This window comes from Parasteatoda tepidariorum, chromosome 4 (genome assembly GCF_982258835.1).
Source record: "Parasteatoda tepidariorum strain Cologne lab strain chromosome 4, Ptep-v5.0, whole genome shotgun sequence".
Lineage (NCBI taxonomy): Eukaryota > Metazoa > Arthropoda > Arachnida > Araneae > Theridiidae > Parasteatoda > Parasteatoda tepidariorum.
The window spans coordinates 121,760,331-121,777,200 of NC_141758.1; the positions used below are offsets into that span (position 1 = coordinate 121,760,331).

General features: G+C 27.4%; 1 protein-coding gene across 2 annotated transcripts in view; it reads right to left on the reverse strand.

Annotated features, from left to right (window-relative positions):
• The window catches only part of LOC107437132 (uncharacterized), a 53,058-nt gene that overhangs the window by 17,653 nt on the left and 18,535 nt on the right, over window positions 1-16,870 (reverse strand). For both annotated transcript variants that reach the window (XM_016049040.5, XM_016049039.5), the window contains exons 7-12: window positions 10,526-10,613; window positions 8,070-8,212; window positions 6,567-6,626; window positions 6,332-6,390; window positions 4,941-5,091; window positions 4,076-4,142 (exon numbers count right to left, since the gene is read on the reverse strand). In XM_016049040.5, coding sequence (XP_015904526.3) covers window positions 4,076-4,142; window positions 4,941-5,091; window positions 6,332-6,390; window positions 6,567-6,626; window positions 8,070-8,212; window positions 10,526-10,613 — 568 coding nt within the window. The remainder of the gene's footprint in view (window positions 1-4,075; window positions 4,143-4,940; window positions 5,092-6,331; window positions 6,391-6,566; window positions 6,627-8,069; window positions 8,213-10,525; window positions 10,614-16,870) is intronic.

Genomic DNA, 16,870 nt, shown 5'->3' on the forward strand with positions numbered 1-16,870 from the left:
TAATTTGAAAAGTTATTTTTCAATGAGAATAGATTGTTAAGGTACTGTGCAATGAAATTTTTTTTAAAAAAAGAGAAAAATTAAGAAAAATTTTATTTTTCATCAAAAATTAAAAAACAAAGAAAAAAAGAACTTTGTTCATGTAAAACTCCAGGATTCAAATAAATTTACAAGATTTGCATTTAATAAAAAAGTAAAATATAACTACAACTAAAATCTCAACTCTAATTGAAGATAAATTGTATTTAATTAATGTAGAAACATTTTTCTGCAATTTTGATAGAATTTTTTAATGATGAAATCAGGCAACTAAGAAGGAAATGAGAAGGAAATATAGTATAGATCTAGTAATGTTAGTCAAACTGAAACAAAGTTTGTTGAAGAATCGTTTTAGTCACAAAATAATAAACAAATAGAAACTTTCGCATTACTGCTTGCCACAAAATATAAAACTTTTTAAAACAGTTTGCAGGATAAAAGCTGAACACTTGCTTTTTCTATTTATTGTTTACGGTTTAAGAAAGATAGAAATCCCGCTCCCAGATTCTTCTAAAATGTGAAATTTTTTGTTTGAACTAATTTTTTTTCTTTGCAGCTGCGTAAATTGAAAGCAGTCCACTGTATGCTTGGAAAAATATTAAATAAATAAAAGACAGTAAAACAAGAAAATAAATACAGTTTATATGATTAAGTAAAGTTGAATATATGTAATGGTATCATAGACTTACTTTCTGGGCGAGTTTTTCTAGCAATTTACTATAATTAGTTTAAAGATATAAATAAAAGCTTACCTTGTTTTTTTTTTAAAACTGAATTGTGAGGCTTAGTGAAGGAATAGATTAAATGGCTATTTGAATATATTCTTCGATAATTTATTGTATGCAAGTGAAAAAGAAAAATGAAAGTGCAGCCTTTATGCTGTTGCGGTTTATATGATGATAAATGAAATTCTTAGGTGTTTTTTTATTACTATATTGATTATTGTACTATATTAAATAATACTTTTATTGTATTAATACTACAGGGTGCAAAGTCAAATTTTCAAAAAATAAATAAAAGAAAGTTTTTTTTAAACACTCAAAAAATATTTTTAAGCATTTTACAAACTAAAAAAACTTTAAAGTAAGTTAGTAAATAATAATGGCCTCCAATAAGTTTTTATTAAAATTTACTTTAGTATTCTTTTAGTTAAGTATATTTTTAATGAAATGATAAAAAAAAATTAAATAATTTTAAAATGTAAATACGATGAGCTTTGAAGCTTAACATTTTTGTCAGAAGTAAATTATCATAGGGTCCTTACACTTATAATATTTTACAAATCTGAGATAATTTAATTTTTTATTTCATTTGCTTTTAAATCAAATCATTAAGAGATGAGAATTAAAGTGTTTTGGAATAACAAATCTGAATAACACAAGATTTTCCGTTGCATTTAAAATAGTAAAAGCCCCCTCATTTCACACTTTTTTAGAATCTTGCCGCTAAACATTACAGGGCACGTAGCCAAATCCTTCAACAAAAAATAAGCACCTTTTAAGCACCCAAAAATATTTTTAATCACTATATACATAATCAAAATGCAAAATAATTTTCAAAGACTTTACATGATCATGAGAAAATAATAAGTTTCTGACAAAGAACTCTTTTCCTGATTATACTAGCCGTTATAAAATGATAGAGAGATTTTTTGGTTCGATTTCAGAGGGTGGAAAATGAAGTCTGAAATTGAGAATATCTAGCAAAATGCAGAAGAGTTGCACATAAGAAGGCAATAATCTCACAGAACCCAGCTCAATAGATGCACTCCCAAGTATTTAATCAAACATGTAAAATGATTGGCGCTTTCATACGCTACGGACCGACGGTATGCCGAAATTAATTGAAAATTTTTCAATAGAACAATATGAAAAGCACGCTTTTGTATAATACGTGGCGAAAACCGACATCGCCACAAAAAAGAAAATCTAATTTTTAAAAAAAGAAAATTAAGCACTTTAAAAAAAACACCCAATGAAAAAAGCACCTTTAAGGGCTTTTAAATAACAAAATCCCAAAATAAGCACTTTTTAAAAATGCTACGCACCATGTATTAAATTTTTTCATAAAATAAATTGAGAGCACTGAAAATTTTAGAACTAATAATACAATAATAAAAAGTAATAAGTAAATAAAAAAGTAATAAATACAAAAACAATAATTAAGTTCAGTAAAATTTTTAAAATTTATACTATTAGTGGACGGTCCCTTGGTTAAGAATCCAACGTTTAAATATATCAATTAATAATTAACTCTTTTCTTTATTAAATTAAATGAATAAAAAAAAATGAATGAAATTTTGAGGTGATGAACCTTTGCTATTCTTGACTACTCTGGGGCCAACAATTAGTGAATAATCCCTATTCAAAGATTATGGTACTGATCTATGAATAAAATAGCATGAGAAGGCTATCAGCCTGCTATTGACAAAAATGATGGGGCTACCTCAACAAAGAAATTAACGAGAGAAATAAAAATTTCGCTCGCAATTAAGGAAAAACATTAGGTAATGTTTAAATAGTCCCCGTGACCAGCGAAAAATTAGGGATTTTTCGCTTTGATTTCAGAGGGCGTAAAATGAAGGCTGAAATTGAGAACATGTTGCAAAATGCAGCAGAACTGCACATGAGAGTGCATGAATAAAGCTCAACATAAGCAGACCTGCAAGAATTTCACCAAACACGTAAAAGGAATTGCGGTTTCATACGCTACGGGCCGACGGTATGCCGAAATAGTTGGTCGTTGAATAAATTGTGAAAATGTTAAATAGAAAACTGTGTAAAACACACTTCTTGCATAATTCGAGGCAAAAATTGACAAGATAAAGAAAAAATATGTCACTTTCAAAAGAAAAAAATTAAGCACTTTATAAAAACACTCAATGAAAAAAAGCACTTTTTAAAGGGTTTTTAACAGAGTTCACCCTAGGAATAAAAAAAGGACAGGGGATTTCCATACACAAAAGCACACTTTGAGTTCTGAAAGGGCACTCACTTAATACCAGAAAAAATTTACCAAAATGTGTTATATTATGTAATAACAAACTGAGTTTGATCCTTATCAATTTTTAATTTACCCCTTTACTATTTTATGCGTTCATTTCAAAAACTAATCCACACTCATTATTAGTATGAAAGAAAATTTTTTAGTCTATAAAAATAGTTAAAGGCATGCTAAAAGACAATCTCTGTGCAAATTTTTTTTCTTCAAACAAAACTTTAAAAAAAAAAAATTTTTTTTTGATAAAAAGTTTTTAATAACTGGAAAGCTTTTTTCAGTAATTTAAGCTGAAAATTATGAGAAAATAAACATTTAAAGAAGCTTTTTTGTTTTTTAAAAAAAAGTATAAGTATTCAAAAATAATTTTAAAATTACTTAAATTCATTAATATACACCTGAAAAAAAAAAAAAGAAACTTATATTTAACCAGTTGAAAATAATTCTGACAAAATGAATATTTGTATCAGTAATCAGAATTAATTCTATAAACAAAGATAATTTTGCCATTGTTTAATTATCATTTAAACAATGAATTATTTTTAATGAATTATGAACAAAAAGGCTGTGTTTTTTAAAGCCTTATTTTTACAGAAAAAGGCAAATAGGGGGCATCAAAGGGCAGGCAGCCAGCCCTTCAAGAAACGCTTAGGGAGAATACTGCTTTTAATAAACGAGAATCAAAAATAAACACCTTTAAACACTTTTTAAAAAAGCTAAGCACCCTCTATTACTATAACTGTGTATAAGTGAGTTTGATATTTCTATTTCAACTATTCTGTAGCATATTTTAGTAAAGGCTTTGGTCATTATATAGAATGTTGACTGAATATATATGTACATATATATTATAAAAATGTGAGGTATAACAATAAATTTCACTTCCATTTTTAAGCAACGGAAATTAAATAAATTACACCACATTTTTGATGGCTTAAAAATAAAGAATAAAATAATTATGACTAAATTCAAACTTTTATAAAATGAAATTATAATTTAATAAAAATGAAAAATATTTTATAATAAATTTTCTTTTTACCTTGAATATCTTTTGAAGTTTGAGTTCCTATAGACACCTTTTTTACATCAGATGAAGATAATTTTTTCTGCAGGAATAAGAAATATTATCAAAGTTGAAGTAATTTTAATGAAGTAAAGTATTTATAGTTATTTTAAATTTTTATAGTCAGATAACAGATTAAATTTTGTTGCTATTATTGAGCTGTACCTTGCAAAAACTGAATGTTTTATATAGCTAATATAGAATGACCATCTGTATATGAAATCATACACAGATTGATTGTTAGTCAATGTGAGCTTCTTATATTTTATGGTGAGCTTAAGCTTTTCCAAATTCGCTTGCAAAATAAAAATAATTCCTTGTTTAAACTATTAGAATAAAAATTATATAGACATAGTTTCTAAAGAAGACTTTGCAGCGACATATTTCTTTATGTATTTTTCCCCCTAGTAAGATTATAATATAAAATAAACTTAAACCCTGTGCCCCATAAGTTACTTTTTCTAAATAATAAATTAAACTTCACACCAAAAATATTGCTTAGAAATTAACTCCAAATAGGTAAGACTATCCATGCACAAAATATATGGAATTTTAGAAAAATTACAAAAAATAAGAGGTTTTAAACAAATTTAAAAATATATGACAAAAAAAAATAATTTAAAAATACATTTTTCTGTGTTTTCTTTCTATTCAAAAGATGAATTTCAATTCATTTTTTCCCCCAATAAAATCAGTAGAATATATTAATATAACTAGTTAAACAAAACTATAAGTTAAAAGGTATGCATTTAACAGAATTAGTAACCTGGATATCAAAACCGAAAATTTAAGAAAACATCAAAACTAAACTATATATTTAAAAATTTTCCTAATGCCTTACTTGCAAAGAAGGAAAATGTTGTTCTTGTAAATTTTCATTATATTTTAGAAACTCCATAATTGCAGCACTATATAGGCCTTGTTGCTGTAATGATTGGGAGGCTGAAGGTTGGCTTGTTAAAGAAAACCACATAGAAGCGGGTACATACCCACTAAAAAGATATTAATAAACAATAAGAACATTGTTTAAAAAACATTGAAAACACAAAATATTTGAAAAAACATTTTAAGCTAAAGGATTAAAACATTATCAAAAAAACTTATCTTTTTGTTAAATACAGTGAAACCTTATAAAAATAGATATTCACAGGATACAAGTTGTAAAAATAATAATTTTTGTTTCTTTAATATCTAGTAGCATTCATTTGAACATCAAAAGTATAAAGTTAACATTCGGGGTTTAGCAAGTTTGAAAAAATCCACTTGGGTTTTATTAGGTAGGCCCGCCTTGAAAAAACCCACTTGAAATGCTAAGAGGGTTTTTTTATTAAAAATAATATTTTTATTAAAATTCATTTATGCAGATTTGATTTTGTTTAACTTATTGTGCAGCATAAATTTGTCAAATAGATTTGCATGCTTTATAGGATAATATTTTTAATATTAGTAAAATAAAAGAAACTGGAATTTATTATTTCATATTACTATTGAAAACTTTAAGCGGGCTTTTTCAAGAAGTAATATTTTAATTAAAATAAATCACATAGAAATTTAAATTATATAGTCAGTAAGAATCAATAGTAGAAAAGTAGTTGTATACTTTAGATGATTAATAAACAGGTTTTTAATAAATAATAGTGGAAGTTGAAGATATATTTTTTTTTTTACCAGTTATAGCACTAAACAGGCTTTTTCAAAGAAATATTAAAAAAATAAAACAAATATTAACACACGTTTAAATAATTTAATACATAGGCATAAATTTTAAAATTGCATTGTTACACACATGTATTAAAATAAACAAACAAATTTTTACAGATATAAAGAGAAGCTGAAATCTTATGACTTTTTGGTATTATCACTATATTTTTTTTCTTAAATAAACTAAACATTTAATCTAACTAAGATTAGACTAACTAAGATAATTTTAAAAAATGTGAAACGTTATATATTTAACAATAAAGAAGATTGAAAGAAATATATATTAGTGATAGTACATTATTTAAACTTATTTTAACTTTGTTATTTGTATTTTATATAAACTTTTGGGATTTATTTCTATTTTTAAGCTTAAACAACACTATTTAATAAATAAAAATATTCACACAGTAAAACTTTAAAGATCAGCGCTAAATGAAAAAACTCAATTTTCCATGGGTTTTTTCAAACCCTGCTAATATTATAATGAACTGCTAATAAATGGAAAAGAAAATATTAAAAAGTGAAACCTACATTTCATGGGTACCAAAGAAGACAATATGGGCAGATCCACTTTTAGTCACTTTAAGGCACTAAAAACAACAAAAAATTATACATTTTCTAAGAAAGTAAATAAATTATTAGAAAAGAAACTAAAATGAATCACTGACAAGTTCCGCTTTAGAAAATAACTATAAAATAAAGGTGGAACAAAAAAAGTAAACAATGGTTTTCAAAAAATAAGTTTAGTAATCATAAGACATCTTACCTTGGCAGGCCAATAAGTGTATCCTTTAACTTTAGCCCATATTACTGAATGCGGTTTGGACTGAAAAAAATAAAATACTAATTTTAATAAAAAGAAACAAAACAGTATGCATGAAATTGAGCATTAAACTTAATGATGTCACTATAATCGAAATTAAATTTTCTTACATTAAAACAACAAAAAAAAAGGTAAAAAAAAAAACCCCAAAATGTTGTGATCGCCTTATTATGATCACTGGTTATCCATTGGTCAAATGCTTTTTCTTTCTGGATTGACTCTGTTAAACGCCACAGCATTTCAAATCATGGATAGCAAAAACTGTCTCAACTGATGTTTGTCGTCGTATCATATCCTGCCTATGTACGTGTTTCAAGACGTCACAAAATACTTCTCCTTCCTCAGCATTCATATTTATATTGAAATCACCGTCAAGCCAGTCATTATATGTTAATAATAAAAAGAATATAAAAATACTATAAATTATTATTATGTAAATACTTTAAAAATGCCTGCTAGTGAAAAGAAAAACATCAGCATAGTGACGTATGAACACTATTTTTACTTTTGAACACAGTTGAGAAGTGCAGACGCCATCAAACCCAGACCAAGACCCATTTTGCCAATGTGCAATTACATCGGTCAATTTTCTTTTTTTAGTAAAAACTAGTTCTTGCCAGTTGATTCCCTCTTTTTTAAGAATTACTAATTTATAAAAATGTAAAATTCAAGTTTGTGTTAGTCAATTGATGAGTAATGATAACTACTGCTTTTGTACTAACTTACTACTAACTTTTACAAAATATAAAAGAAATAAAACTATTCCCCCAAAAAGATGCATCAACTAAACATAAAAAGTTATTTTTAACTAGAAAATATAAAATCTACTGATTATTATGCACTAATACAATAATAAATCTTTAATCAAGGATGATTGTGAACCCAAAAATCCTGAAAATTTCTTGAGTAAAATCATTAATGAAGCAGTTCAAAAAATTAATTGTTGAATGAATAATTAAATCTTTATAAATTTAAATCATTGATATTTTCATAACGGGAAATTCGAAATAAATTATATGCAGTATAATTTAAATTAATAATGATGTTAAAGTTTACTCTTATCTCTAACCACATTTATTATTCTACCAGAAAAAATATTTACAAATGTCAAGTATAAATTCCTGTTCTAATATTTTTAAATAAAATATACAACAGTTTTTATATATAAATGTGATAGACGATTTCTCGAAACTTCTGGACCTTGGACTACCGGAAATTTCGGGATAGCGGTTAGCGAAAAATCCTGACTCTTTCCAAAGCACAATCATCTCTGTTTAATTTTGGTATTCAATCTTTTATGATGGTAAAAAAAAGTTAAAAAGTTTAGGAGATTGTTCTGTTTACTCATTTCAAGTTAGAAAAAAAAAGAAGGGCTGATGATTGATTCAATTTAGGACTTTATTCACTTATAGTGGTTTTGAATAATAATTGAATTGAATACATTACACATGTTAAGGAAAAGAAAGTTCCTTCATCCACTGCATTTGAATTTCTATAAAAATAACAGTCTGTACAAGCTTCTAAACTAGATAACTCTTTGTGCAATTGTTTTACAAGATGCTCAGCACCAACAGCATATTTTGATTTATCTAAAAATAAGAAAAATTATTGTCAAAGTATTACATAATAAATTCCCTCGTGTCATGTAAAATACACATTGAGATTTACTTAACATTTCTTTTAATACAATTATGAAATAAGATTTTGCAATACCTTCATAAAATTCTATTTCCGAATCCAAATTAATCCTCTCAAAAAAGAATAAAATTAGCAGCTTTTTAGCCAGGGTTCAAAGGTAGTCATTAGGTATAATGGGCACCAAAAATTTTTAATTGTATGCACAGCTTTTAAAACACATTTTCTCCGGTGACTCGACGACTGCTCGAGCTACATAATGAATGGTAAGTTAAGAAACATCACACGCTTGGAGTCTATGCACTTGTTGAATTTCGTTAACCCTCTTCCAAAATCGTATTTCTGAATTTCTTTTGTGTGGAGTAGAGCATTTTCATTCTTTAGCATTTTTTCATTTTAAACACATGTATGTGAACTCGGAAGATGATACAAGTTATTTCTGGATAAGATTTGGAAAAAGAGAGAGAGAGAGAGAAAGAAAGAAAGGAAAAAAAGAGGTAATAAATTACTTCTAATTTTTTATCAATAAATTTAATATAAGGTGTTGCGTATGTATTTAAAAATAAATAAATAAAAAAATAAAGATAAGTTTATGTGCTTATGCATGCATCTTAAGAATATTCATATTTAGAAAAATTCTTATTACTATTTTCTTAAAAAAAAAAAGAAAAAAAAAAAGATAAATATTGTGATTAAAAATATAATTTTAAAATTATGCCTCGCTGATCCATTTCGACAGCTGAAAAAAAAATATTTTGATGCCATTGAAGTTCGACCGTCACATTTCTTAAACAGTTTTAAACAAAACAATATTTTTAAAATTGTTCAGGACTCTCTGATAAAACACAGTTACTTAATGACACACAGATCTAAAAACAAAGAATCATAATAAGTTGAAGAGAAAATTAGTTAAATAACAAAATATGTTCATTTAACCTCAGTCATATATATTTGCTGTTATGCCTACAATAATGAATCATTAATATATTTTTTAATTGATCCAACAATTCTTCACATCGTTTCAGACATCGAAAATTCTATAATTTAGGCTGATGTCCTCCTTTGAAAAAAGTTGTGTACCATTATATTAAACAAAGTAAAGATTTAATAAAACAAAAAAAATAAATAAATTACAATGTGTCATGATCATTAAGATAAAAACTTAAAATTAGAGTTGGAACATTTCAAGCATGAAAAATTTTTATGCCCTGTGGCAGAACTTTTTCGAGCTATCTGTGACAAAACTGTCTTGCACGAATATCTTTCTGCAAGATATTTTTAATAATAACAAACATATATGTCACTAATTTAAAATAATTATTTTAAAAAATTTTGTTAACAAAAGCGCTGTGTTGTAGATATATAATATTTTTAATTGAACATGTAATAATTTTTCATTTTAATTTTATGGGTGATATTCTCGCATTTTATTGAAGGGGAGGGGAAGTACAAATTATTTCCTTCTTCACATTTTGTAAATAATCATCACAATAAAAAAATATTTAAAAATCTCTAAATCTGTTGTAGAAAAAAAAAAAGAAAGATCGAAGACGAAATCATGCGAATTGGAAGCCTCAAAAAGAGGTAATCCAAATGTATAATGAACAATTGTAATATCGGATTTAAAAACTATTGAGAAAACTGCCAAAAATTCGATAGAATCATTGCCTTCAAAAGTAAAAACTCAAATGCACAATTTGAATTTTCCATATTGTGTGAAATATATTGAGGTATTTAAAAACCACGTGAAAATCAATATCAATGACTGCCGAAAATACAAACTCTTCAATAGAAAAATCTTTCTGCAAGAACTATAACGTTCTGCGATAATATCGCTGCGATTCTGCCACGGTTTTTTTTAATGTAGTGCAGGAATGGGGGGGGGGGAAGTATTTTATAAAATTTCACTTTTTTAGCTCAACTTTGGAAAGAAGAAAGCAGAGATTTGAATGCACATTTTGTATTTCAATTTAGAGTCTGCAATATTCCGGCTAAAGATATTGTTTAAACTCTATTTAATTTTTCACCAGTAAGGATGTTCAAGTAAGCAAAAACCATTTAATTTTATGTAATTTTTTTTTAATTGTTTCCAAAATGAATTGAGCTGAACAATTATTTTCAACATTAATCTTAAGCACATATCACTCAATACCTTGTTACAAAATTTTATTCTTTTCCCTGAAATGTGATGATTACCTGAAGACATATATGTTGATAGATTTATTTTATAATCACTTTATAAAAACTATATAAATGCAAAGTCTTACCTCCATATATTATACAGCTGTTGTGATACAACCACTTGAAATCTGTTAAGAAATCTATGGGCTTCTTGTAGGAGTTTGATATTAACTCCTATATATATAAAAAAATAATAATAATTCTAAAGTGCACTAGAAAATTCAGAAGTTGAATTTGCAAGAAAAATAAGTTTATTTGAGTTATGCTGAAAAACAGTATATCATTAGTACTAAGTTCTTAAGATAATGAAAGGAGTCAACTCAAGATTTAACTCTTGTAATTGTGATAATAATTATTGATAAGTGATAAACAAGATTTTTTTTTATACTTAATATTTAATTGGTTAAAAACAATTAAATTTTTTGGTTAAGTAAGTAACAAGTTAATTTTTTGGTTAAAAGTTGTAGTTTAATGGCTACAACTCTTAAATTTCCTTAAGTAATGTGACATATTTCCAAGCTTCTTACTCTATTTTCCTACCCCATCCTATCTTGAAACTCTTTGGAAAACTAAATTTTGATGCAATAAAGTGGTAAATCCAAACACACAATTCATTTCAAATACCAATTAAATAACAAAAAACAAATTAATAAAAACATTTTCTCAAATATTTCACGCAGAAAAATAAATATTTTTGGAAATTTTAATTTGAGAATTTCTACAAACTGATCCTCACTTCCTATTCTAAACCAGAGAGAATTATCATCACCACTAATGGCTTGACAGCCCAGGGTGGGCCTTGGCCTTCTCAAGAAGTTCTTTTCAGGCTAACCTTTTTCCTGCTAGTGTTTTCCAGCTCTTAAGACCAAAAGGTCTTTTTCTAAACCATCTATCCATCTTAAATTTGGCCTGCCTCTTTACAAATGGTCTGGCATTGAAAACTTTTTTTGTGTCGTCCATTCTGATAATGTGGTCTGCCCATTTTATTCTTTGTTGTTTAATAATGGGTGTTATTGAAGCTTGTTTTAATACAGTAGTGAATTATATGAATATCAATTATCTATTAACTTGGATGAGCGTGGGGTGAAAGTAAAAAGGAGGAAATACGAATAAAGTAAAAAAAATATAATAAATATGTGGAAGGTACAATATTCAGAAATTCAACAAAAAAGGATGATTAATCAAATTTAAAGACGCCATGAAAGTTTACCAACACACATAAATTATTTAGAAAACCTATTATTCATATATTATTGTTTTCATATAGTGTTGTTCTTATGGAAAAACTCAATTGCCATTTTCTTCTCAGTTGTAAATACATGCATGGCTGTTTGGAGTACACATCCAACATATTTGTTGGATGTGTACTTTGTTTTGAATTTCAGATCTCAACTATTCGCTGAATATGTAAGCGGTCGTCTGCTAAGAAAAAGCAATGATCATTTTGTGATGGAATATGGGCAGTCTCACAGTGGACTGATCGTTAAGACACAGTTCCCATCAGATCACTGAAGTCAAGCATCACTGGCTGCGGTCAGTGTGCGGGTGGGTGACCACTTGGATCAGTCTGCGTAGGGACCGAGGGTGTGCGGCATTGGTCCTCGTTAAACGGTGCTATCGTAAAGTGCTCGACTTCGCGATTAGGTCGTCGGGCTACTGAAGCGGGGGTGCCATCCCCTCCGCAGAGGATCAAAATTGTGATGGCATGTCTTCGGATCATCCTCAGGGATGTTTCCCAGACCGTCGCCAATAGTCCATTGTGCAGCTCTAGTGCAACGTAAATGAATAACATTAACAACAGGAAATATTATATTCAACTTATTTTAAAAGTATTATTTCTAATCATTCTCTTTTAGACATTTTCTTCACATAAAAATTACTCACAATTTTAAAATAAATGCTCCTTATCAGCTTGTAATTTGTTCTATTCGATTGAGTGTAAAAAAAGAATAAAAATTGGTACATAACATTAAATTTCTAATTTATTAAACGATTGTTGATTCTTGATTACATTGATTACAAAATATTAAAATAACTATTTTTTAAGAAACTTTGCTGTGATTGACAATAACGTCCTTTTCAGAATCAGCGTCAAAAATTTAAAAAAAGCTATTAGTTTCATGAAGTCTGACAAAAAGTTTAAAAATATAGACTTGGTTTATAGAGTTTAAAGATTTGTAAAAAAACAAAGAAAGAAATCTGATGTATAATAAGTGTTCATAATACCAGAGATGGGAAGTGGGACACATCAATACGAAACAGCAAATTCTGAGATTTATAGCAAAATTACAACAAATTGTAGCAGCAAAATTAAGATTTTGTTTAAAATACAATATATATATATATACAGTCAAACCCCGGTATAGTGAACCTTCCAGGGACCGACATTTTGGTTCACTATAACCGGGAGTTCACTATATCCGTTACGCAGGCAATTTAACTAATGATTACCAAACTCCTCCCTTTTATCATACAATATTCAAATAAATGACTGAAAAATATTATGTAGTAGCAAAAAATGTGTTATTTTTTTATTACTCTTCGTCTTGCGTACAAAAAAAAAAAAAATAGTAATCTTTAGCTGATCAGCAATACTTAACAGATTTGGAAACACTTCCCGACTCCCAAATAATTTTTCCTGAATTTCTGTTATTCCGCCTTTTAAACCCGTCTGACCTGCTATTCGAGCACATAAAAGTAGTTTCACAAAATCACTTAGCAAATTCATCGACATTTGTCCAGATACTGGAAGATTGTGGCTTCTTGGAATGCTGAACCACTTCAGTAGTGCTTCTTCAACATTGATCTTCCTTGTGATCTGCTTTTCTCAACTTTTTTCTGACATTTAAATTTTTTTCATGAGCAGAAATTGTTAATTGCCCATTTTTCCATATGTTACAAACTGTAGATTTAGATAATTTATATTCCCTGCAAATATCAGCTTGAGTACATCCATTTTAAATTTTTCTGACTATGCCCATTTTATCATCAATGGAGAACATTTTGCGTTTACTGCTCGCCATAGTCAAATTTGAGACACTTGTTTGCAGGCTTTTTTTAACTGAACTGAGAGCAAAAAGGTCTTATCATCACAGATTGGTGTCCAACCTTTTGACCAGTAATGAATAATTACTTATTCCCTCTGACAGAAAATGCATATTGATCCCACTGACACCTTACAGGTGCATCATCTGCCTGGGTTGTAAGCATCTGCTTGGTTTGTTTAGGGATGAGAAAGTGAGACAAAAGAAGCAAACAAGAAAAAATGCTTATCGCTACACTCCCCTCTATAGATAGATTTAAAAATCGGTATATGTATTTACTTTGAAGTAGACATTTCAAAATTATTACAAAAAAACAAAAAAAAATGAAGAAAAAAATCGGTCGAAGACAGAAAAAAGTTCATTATATCCAACTTCTTCACCTTTTTGGTTCACTGTATCCACAAAAAATAACATTATACGTGCATAGCAAAGCACGGGACCGAACATTTTGTTCACTATATCGGGGAGTTCACTATAGCGGGGTTTGACTGTATATAAAATTCAATTCAATTCTTACTTAGGTCAACAAAGAAATTTTAATTACTTTTTATTAAATAATTATAAGTTGAAAAAACTAACATAAATTGTCCTCCACTATAAGTTTAAAAATTAGTATTTGAGGATGAATAAAAAAGTATTTTATGAACGATTGAACAAGAGTGTGAACTATTAGTAGGAATTGAAAAATGACATTATAGCAAAATTTATTTGAAATTTTAGTGGTTGAGTTTTAAGTTTAAGTAATTAAAAATATTTAAAAGTAACAGGAAGATAAATTATTCAATCAAACGCAGTCAATCATAAAATAGGCAGTGAAATACTGAAGAATAAGATAAAAGTAAAAACAAGAATATACAAATGTATATAATTTCTAACGTATGCATTACAGGGTTCATCCTTGCCCGAAATAAGGGCAAGGTGCTAGAAACTAAAAATGACTCTAAATTGCCTCCAAAAAAGGAATTGCATTAAAAATATTTGCTTAGTTTTGCATTTAGTTACATAGAAATATTTGATTAGTTATCATTAAAAAAAATAGTATTTTTAAAGAGAAAAAGCTTAATTTAATAAGACCTCAGTTAAATTCATGCATGCTATAAATCAGTTTTTAAATTGCCCACAATTTTAAAATTTTGAAAATAATGTCGAAACGATTGAAAGAGAAAAAAAGACATATAACTGTAATAACTGCCGAAAATGTGATAAAAAGTAAGTGCACATTTAATATGGAATCGTACCGAATAAAACACGCAAAAAGTGATAACTTTACTAAAATACAAAATTCAGCAGCTGTAACATCACATTAATTACATTAAAATTGGAAAAATGATGTGAAAAATCATAGCTGACGAAAAATATTACAGGGTCCCCACTCAATTTCCTAAAAAAAAATTCAAGGACTTTTCAACCACTTTCAAGGACCTATTCGATATTATTGTTATATGTTAAAGTACATGTCAACCAGATTTTACAATTACGTAGAAGCAGAAATTGACTTATTGAAGCACAATGCTTATTTGACAACAACAAAAAAAATATTTATTAAATTTATCAGCTAATAATACAAATGGTTGATAGTTACATTGTTGTTTCAAATCACTTTGAAAAATACCAATTGACAAAAAAAAAAAAAAAAAAAAAAACCAACATAGGATACTAGCCAACATTTGAAAACTAGCACTAGTGAAACTTTTCATGAAAAATTTAATGAAGTGAATTAGAATTAATAAAACTGAATGAATGTATAATGCATATTACATTAAGCAAGCATAGTAAATAATTGATAAAGTTTGTGTAATTGCACGGTTATTAAAATATAAATACTTGTTTTTAATATGTTGGATCAAATTTTAGGTTACAAAAAATGTCAATAATTAGATAAATTATGAAAATAAACCCATTTAACACATCTGTTTCAATTTTAATATAAAATTTTCTATTTTGTTACTTCAGAATATCACTAATGTATTTTGAACATAATAAAATCTATTGTAGAACAATATTTTACAGATAACTACTAATTAAGACTTACCAAGCTTTATTTTCTTTAAAATATATCCATAAAATGCAAATTTTGCGAGTATACCTAATTTTCACAAAGCGTAATTTTAAATTGCATTTATACAAAATTTAGATATACTACATGTAAACCAAAACGCAAAAACTAACAAAACATAAATCACAATGTGAATCGCAATGCGTGATTTGTAAACTTCTAGAAAGAGAATTGTGAGTCATGATTCTGAAATTACTTAAATACGTATCACGTTATATGATTCAGAAATAACTTTTCATGATGTGTGATTTATAAAATACCTTAAATTGAATTCTGATGAGTAATTTGCAAATCACTTTAAAGTAATATTTGATATGTGATTCATTAATCACTTTCAGTTAAACCGCAATTTGTAGAACATTTTATATGAATTCTGATCCGTAAATCAAGAATCAGCTTAATGTGAATCACGATGTTTATTCCTGATCAATGAAACCTGTAGAACTAAATTTTATTTATTAGCAGTAAAAACTAAATGTAAAAATTTGATTATAAATGATAAAACATTAATTATCCTTCATACATAAATTAAAAGAACAGATAGGATAACAATATTAACCAGTCATAATAATGAAGTTAACACATTGAACATATTTCTAAATCAATTAAACACTATATATCATTCAAAAACTATGACTAAAGAACCTAAAATTTGCTAGAAATTTCAGCTTTCAAAACATCAGAGAGATGAACAATAATCTGGTCTGAAAAATCTAGGAGAGAAAAGTTTTGCATCCTCTTTAACCCCTTTTCACTTCAAGCATTAAAAATTGCATCGATCAGAAATTCTATAAGTTACCTTTGAATTCATTTAAATTTTTTTTATTACTTTTTTGTAAGAAAAATTAGCAGTATTTAATTCCTAAAAAATCAAGATCTTTTTAAGTACCCTATGGCAGAATTCAAGGACTTTCAAGTACCGTGGGAACCCTGCATTATGCAGGATCGACAAGGATTTACGATAAAATCGCTGCGAATGGAGCGAGCTCGTCAAAAAGTTACGCTTAAAATTAAAACATAAGCTTGTGAAAATGCTATTGAACATAACAAAATATCACAATAAGAAAAAACAAAGAGAAATGGTGAAGAAAAAAAAAGAGAAAGGAAAATGGCAACGAAATTACGACAGCGAGTTAGGGATCAAACGCAATAAAGAGTGATAAATTAAATTTTAAATTCACGTGTAATATAACATAATAAAAAAATCAGAGTTCGGCGAATAAAGAAAGAAAAAGATCACCAAGAAATGTGCAATTATATTGGTATCACAAATCAAATGTGTCAAAAATTAATAACTTAAATTCCAGCATTGTAAAAACATTTTATTAAAA